Source organism: Alosa sapidissima, chromosome 10, assembly GCF_018492685.1.
Source record: "Alosa sapidissima isolate fAloSap1 chromosome 10, fAloSap1.pri, whole genome shotgun sequence".
Taxonomy (NCBI): Eukaryota; Metazoa; Chordata; class Actinopteri; order Clupeiformes; family Clupeidae; genus Alosa; species Alosa sapidissima.
The window spans coordinates 34,296,111-34,303,610 of record NC_055966.1 but is presented as its reverse complement, the minus strand read 5'-3'; the positions used below and the strand labels follow the sequence as shown (position 1 = coordinate 34,303,610).

The following is a 7,500-nucleotide window of genomic DNA, read 5'->3' as shown; positions in this document are numbered from 1 at the left end:
TCTTGAATGAATTTCTATCTATTCTCAACAGTGAGACACAGTAAGCTTGGCCTAAAACCATGCCTCACATAGTCCTTTTGTTTAATTCCGATGAGTTGGTGTTTGTTTTAATTGAGCTATGCTGGATTAGGGTTAAGGCTAACACAATTAGCAAGCGATGTGACGGTTGTATTCAAGTGTGGAATTCTGTTTGTTGCATCAAATCACTAACACACACCACTCACAATGCAGCAGTTTTAAATAGGCTGGTAATCACCACATGTGATTCCTGTTTATTTACACACACACACACACACACACACAGGGACACAGACACAGAGACACAGACACACACACACACACACACAAACAGAGACACAGACACACACACACACACACACACACACACACACACACACACACACACACACACACACACACACACACACAGATACACACACACACAAAGACACAGACACACACACGCAGGTGTGTGTAGACTCCTCACCTGGTCCTGGTGGAATGTCTTGCTGTAATGGTCCAGAACTGGGCGGAGCGACAGGCCAGGGTAGGCGGAGCTTTGGTCAAGACTGTAGTTCAGAGCCACGCTGATGGGCGTTAACTTATCTCGAAACTCCTCCTCTTCCTACATGGAAAAAGAGTGTGTGTGTGTGTGTGTGTGTGTGTGTGTGTGTGTGTGTGTGTGTGTGTGTGTGTGTGTGGGGGGGGGGGTATCAGGTCAGAAAGAACAAAAGAAAGAAGAAAGAATAATGAGAAAGAGGAAAGAAATAGGGGAACAAAAGTCACAGTCACCGCCCATAACCCTTCACACGGCCACGTCACATGCTGTTACCCTGAGGAGGAGCAGAGGCCGACGGAGCTCCACTAGCCCCATGTGTGTCTCCCTGTGTACTCCCCCGGGGGCAGTAACACAATCCAGCCCCAGCCCCAGCCCCAGCCCCAGCCCCATGTGTGTCTCCCTGTGTACTCCCCCGGGGGCAGTAACACAACCCAGCCTCAGCCCCAGCCCCAGCCCCAGCCCCAGCCCCAGCCTCAGCGTGCCCTGGAGCCCTGGAGCCGCATGGCCAGGGCATCATGGGAAGCGGTGCACTCGGCCTGGCGCTCTGCGTCTGTAATGGCTTGCAGTTGCTCGTTTGCCACAAACGGGGGTGGGAAAGCACGAGCTGAGAAATCAGGCCTCTTGAACCCTGTTCAGTCTCCAGACCACTTGAACCCTGTTCAGTCTCCAGACCACTTGAACCTTGTTCAGTCTCCAGACCACTTGAACCCTGTTCAGTCTCCAGACCACTTGAACCCTGTTCAGTCTCCAGACCACTTAAAAAGAAATCGGGACGTAAATGGAAGCAGAGATGTCCGATCCTGGCAGGGACGAGAGTGATGGCCAATCCCAACTCAGGAAACAGACTGTCTTCGGAGATGGCACATCAAGGAAGGCCCATTGCACTCAGGTGACCAATGATGTGGTGCACATCTTTTCCTACAATTCTGCCTGTGCTACAGAGATTAACTCCAGCTTTATATCGATGTGTGTACCTTTCTGGTAGCTGTTTATACATTTCTGGGAATTGGCTTCTTTCAACGCTAAAGACTTAGGGCTGCACTTTGCAGTAATTTAAAGGGCATTTAAAGAGGTGCAGTAAAACGCATTTGCTCATGAACAGCAGTAACTACTGCAGACTAAATAGCTTAGCAGACATACACTGGGCAACCGCGGCCCACATCTGTCATGAGCTCTCTCTCTGCCTGGTAACACGTGCTGATTGAAGTCTGATGACCTCCACCTGTTCCTGCTCTGCTCTGCCTCACCCTCGTTACCTACCAGCTGCACTGCATTCACCACTCATCATGCCCTCTATATAAAGCCTTGCTTTTCAGTCCACACTTGTCAGATCGTCTGCAACCAGCACCAGTTACCTGCCTGTTTTTGAAAACGCCTCTGACTCTTTGCCTGTGATCCCGGACCCGCTCGACTACTTCTGTGTTCTCCAGCCCCGGTAATCTTGACCTGCCTTCCGTCCCTCTTCTACGAATACCGCCTAGTCCTTGACTGTACTGCTGCTTCGTTTCAATTGCTGTTGTGTGTGTGTTTCCCCCAGGACTTCCCGGATCATCCAGCTCCTGCCATCGCTGTTCGGCTACTGGGGGAACACACACACGCAGACTCTTGGAACTCCTGTACCCCCCCCCGGAACCCCTGAAACCCCCTTAACCCCCAACCCTTAAATAAACTTTTGAACGTGACGCTTTTGTGGTCCTCGTCCTGTTTGGTGTCTGACAGTACGATCTGACCAAACATGGACCCAGCGCACGGTCGAACCAGCATGGAAACCGACGAACCAGAACCACCCACCGCCATGCAACGCCTGGAAGAGACAGAGAGAGAGGTAAACCGCAACACTGCTGACATTGCCTCCCTACTTCAAGCCGGCTTGAGCCAGCATCAGCAGTTCCAGCAGCAACAGCAACAACTTGCAATGATCATTCAACTTCTCACCAACCTTTCTCCTCTGCCTGCTCCCACCGGCCCAGCCCCAGCCAGCCTGCTCACCGGCCCAGCACCCGAGTCTCCTGCCCAGTCCACTGCTACCGTGGCTGCCGGAGCCCCAGAACCCAGGATCGGCAATCCAGAGCGGTTCAGCGGCGACCCAACCCAGGTACGGGCGTTCCTGACGAGCTGCCGTGTCCAGTTTACCCTGCAACCCAGGACTTTTGCCACTGAAGGGGCGAGGGTCGGTTACGTGATCACTCACCTGACGGGCCGAGCTCGACTCTGGGGAACGGCGGAGTTCGAGCGCCAGACCCCAGCATGCGCAACCTTCAACCTATTCGCAGAGGAGATGCTCAAGGTATTCGATTTGGAATCCACAATAGTCGAGGCATCTCGGATCCTGATGAGTATTCGCCAAGGCAGAAGGACTGTTGCGGATTACTCCATTGACTTTCGAACTGTGGCAAGTCGGAGCTCCTGGAACATGGAAGCATTGGTGGATGCTTTCCTCCACAGCCTGGCGGACTACATAAAGGACGAGCTGGTTTCCCATGATCAACCCCCCACTCTTGATGAAGCCATTGCTCTGGCTGTCCGCATCGACCGCAGGATCCAGGCCCGCCGTCATGAGAGAGGGCGCCAGAGTCCATCCACCAGCACACGGAGTGTCCCAACTGCCCTTCTGTCCGCACCTGCCACACCATCTAGCCAGCCGGACCAGTCTGAACCGATGGAGATCGGCCGCACCTCCCTAACCCCTGCAGAGCGCCAGCGACGCATCACCTCCAACTTGTGCCTGTACTGTGGTGGTGATGGTCATCGAGTCGCCACCTGTCCAGCAAAAGCCGGAGCTCACCAGATGTAGGAGGAATCCGGATGAGCTCAATGAACATTCAGCCCTCCATCAGCCGTAAACCCCTCATCCAAGTCTGTCTTCACCTGTCTGATTCCACCCACACCCTGGCAGCCCTGGTGGACTCTGGCGCAGAAGCAAACATTATTGACACAGGACTTGCTCGTCAGCTGGGCTTGGAAAGCCATCGCTTGTCCACTCCTGTTCCAGCCCGGGCCCTGGACGGTCACGTAATTGGCACAGTTACCAGCATCACAGCCCCCATCTCAATGATGGTGTCAGGAAACCACCGAGAGACCATCCGCTTCCACCTGCTCAGCTCTCCAGGCCAACCCCTAATCCTGGGCTACCCTTGGCTCCGTCTCCACAATCCTCACCTCGATTGGGCCTCCGGAACTGTGAAAGAGTGGGGAAATGCCTGCCACCTGACCTGTTTGCGTGCTGCCTCGCTGCCCCCCGGCTCAGTACCCCCCAGCACTGCCCCCGACATTTCTAATGTCCCTGAATGTTACCATGGCCTCCGAGAGGTGTTCAACAAGACCAAAGCCACATCTCTGCCCCCACACCGTCCGTACGACTGTGCCATTGATCTCCTCCCTGGGACTGCTCCACCCAAAGGTCACCTCTACTCACTATCCCCTCCTGAAAGAAAAACTATGGAGGATTACATCAGGGACTCCCTGGCAGCTGGACTCATCCGCCCGTCTTCCTCTCCTGCTGGTGCCGGGTTCTTCTTTGTGGGAAAGAAAGATGGTTCTCTTCGCCCCTGCATTGATTATCGAGGTCTGAATGATGTCACAGTGAAGAACCGGTACCCTCTGCCTTTACTCACCTCTGCTTTTGAATTGCTCCAGGGATCCACTATTTTCACCAAACTGGACCTTAGAAATGCTTACCACCTAGTGCGAGTAAGGGAGGGTGACGAGTGGAAGACTGCATTCAACACCCACACCGGCCATTATGAGTACCTGGTAATGCCATTTGGCCTCACCAACGCCCCAGCGGTATTCCAGGCGCTGGTGAATGATGTGCTGCGGGACATGCTGAATAAATTCGTCTTCGTGTACCTGGACGACATCTTAATTTTCTCCAGAACTCTGTCCGAACACACCCGTCATGTCCAGCTGGTTCTTCGACGGCTCCTGGAGAACTCTCTCTATGTCAAGGCGGAGAAATGCGAGTTCCATGCTCAGACTGTGTCATTCCTGGGATACATCGTCGCTGAAGGCAATATCCAGATGGACCCCGCAAAGGTCTCGGCAGTTACCTCCTGGCCAGTTCCGGGGAATAGGAAGAAGCTGCAGCAATTCCTCGGTTTTGCCAATTTCTACCGGAAATTCATCCGGAACTACAGCTCCGTCGCCGCTCCCCTCACAGCTCTGACCAGCATCAAACACCCTTTTTCTGGACCCCAGAGGCCAACACAGCCTTTCATACCCTCAAGGCCCGGTTCACCACTGCCCCCATCCTCCAGATGCCGGATTCAGACCGGCAGTTCGTTGTCGAGGTGGATGCCTCAGATGTGGGAGTCGGGGCCATACTCTCTCAACGGGCAGAGGAGGACAACAAGTTGCACCCCTGTGCATTTTTCTCTCGCCGGCTTTCACCTGCAGAGCGCAATTATGATGTTGGAAACCGTGAGCTGTTGGCTGTCAAGCTTGCCCTGGAGGAGTGGCGTCACTGGCTGGAGGGGTCCACAGTTCCGTTCCTGGTCTGGACCGATCACAAAAACCTCGAATACATCCGCAATGCCAAACGTCTTAACCCCAGACAGTCCCGCTGGGCCTTGTTTTTCACCAGATTCAACTTCACCCTGTCATACCGCCCAGGTTCTCGGAACACCAAGCCGGACGCTCTCTCCCGTCAGTTTCATAAGGATGACGCCCCTTCCCAGGAACCTGCATCAATTCTGCCCGATCCCTGCGTCGTAGCTGCCCTGACCTGAGATATCGAGGAGGAAATTCAAGAGGCCCTCCGTGACCATCCCAGTCCCAGTGCATGCCCAGACGGTCGTCTCTTCGTCCCAGATAATTTGAGGTCCCGGGTCATACAGTGGGGACACAACTCCCGCCTTGCCTGCCACCCGGGCTCCGCCCGCACCTGCCATCTCCTTGCCCAGCGCTTCTGGTGGTCTTCTTTGAGAAGGGATGTCCGAGAATTCGTCCGTGCCTGCCCCACCTGCAATCAGAACAAGTCCTCCACTCGGCCCCCCGCTGGTTTACTCCAGCCCTTGCCTGTGCCCACACGACCCTGGTCCCACGTCTCCTTGGACTTTGTAACTGGCCTCCCACCATCAGGTGGGATGACTGTCATTCTCACTGTGGTTGACCGGTTCAGCAAGATGGCACACTTCATTCCCCTCCCTAAACTGCCATCTGCCAGAGAGACTGCCCAGGCTGTTCTTGATCATGTCTTCCGTCTACACGGGCTGCCCAGGGATGTTGTCTCTGACCGAGGCCCGCAATTTACCTCTACATTCTGGAAGGAGTTCTGCCGTCTTCTAGGGGCCACAGTGAGTCTCACCTCTGGGTTCCACCCCCAGTCCAATGGTCAATCCGAGTGGGCAAACCAGGAGCTGGAGAAGGCGCTGCGGTGCATGGTTTCTCGCAAACCCCAGGCTTGGGCACAACAACTGATGTGGATAGAGTATGCTCACAACTCCCTCACCTGCTCTGCCACTGGTATGTCACCTTTCCAGTGTGTGTATGGCTACCAGCCCCCCCTGTTCCCCAGCCAGGAAGGAGATGTGTCCTGCCCGTCTGCCCTCGCCTATGCCCGCCGTTGCCGTCGTACCTGGTCACAAGCTCGTGCCACGCTACTCAAGTCAGCTGTCAGCTATGCCACTGGGGCTAACCGCCGAAGATCGCCGGCACCCGCCTACCGTGTTGGCCAGAAGGTGTGGCTGTCAGCCAAGGATCTCCCACTGCGGGTGGAATCGCGTAAACTGGCACCTCGATTCCTCGGCCCGTTCCCTATCCAGAGGGTCATCAGCCCAACCGCAGTCCGGCTCCAGTTGCCAACCTCCATGAGGGTGCACCCTACTTTCCATGTTTCGAAAGTCAAGCCGACGCATGAAAGCCCGCTGGTCCCCGTGCCGCTTCCTCCTCCTCCTCCTCGCCTCGTTGACGGTGGGCTGGTGTACACCGTTCGACGCCTGCTTCGGTCCAGACGGCGAGGTAGGGGCCTCCAGTATCTCGTCGACTGGGAGGGCTATGGACCTGAGGAGAGAACCTGGGTGCCAGCCAGTCGGATTGTGGACCGGACACTCATCGCCGACTTCCACCGTCTGCATCCTGATCAACCTGCAATCCGTAGGGGCCGCCCCAGAGGGGTCCCTAACCGTCCTGCCCGCCCGGCTTCCTGTCATGTGCCTGACCCTGACCCTGTCTCGGTACCTGTCCCGTCTTCTGTCCACGACCCTCCAGCTCCCTCCGAGGATGAGGATGTTCGCTCGGAGGAATTCTAGCCCTCCACCGGCTCCCCTCCGCCCTCCCGACGTGGTGTCACTCTTGGGGACTTCTGGGGCCGTCCCTTAGGGGGGGGGTTCTGTCATGAGCTCTCTCTCTGCCTGGTAACACGTGCTGATTGAAGTCTGATGACCTCCACCTGTTCCTGCTCTGCTCTGCCTCACCCTCGTTACCTACCAGCTGCACTGCATTCACCACTCATCATGCCCTCTATATAAAGCCTTGCTTTTCAGTCCACACTTGTCAGATCGTCTGCAACCAGCACCAGTTACCTGCCTGTTTTTGAAAACGCCTCTGACTCTTTGCCTGTGATCCCGGACCCGCTCGACTACTTCTGTGTTCTCCAGCCCCGGTAATCTTGACCTGCCTTCCGTCCCTCTTCTACGAATACCGCCTAGTCCTTGACTGTACTGCTGCTTCGTTTCAATTGCTGTTGTGTGTGTGTTTCCCCCAGGACTTCCCGGATCATCCAGCTCCTGCCATCGCTGTTCGGCTACTGGGGGAACACACACACGCAGACTCTTGGAACTCCTGTACCCCCCCCGGAACCCCTGAAACCCCCTTAACCCCCAACCCTTAAATAAACTTTTGAACGTGACGCTTTTGTGGTCCTCGTCCTGTTTGGTGTCTGACAACATCACCCACTGAAAACCAGCAGACAAACATGGCACACATCAACCGCTGAAAACCAG

General features: G+C 55.4%; 1 protein-coding gene across 1 annotated transcript in view; it reads right to left on the bottom strand.

Annotated features, from left to right (window-relative positions):
- itga8 (integrin, alpha 8) overlaps window positions 1-7,500 on the bottom strand; it is an 82,240-nt gene that overhangs the window by 35,601 nt on the left and 39,139 nt on the right. The window contains 1 exon segment of the mRNA XM_042105881.1: window positions 488-625. Coding sequence (XP_041961815.1) covers window positions 488-625 — 138 coding nt within the window.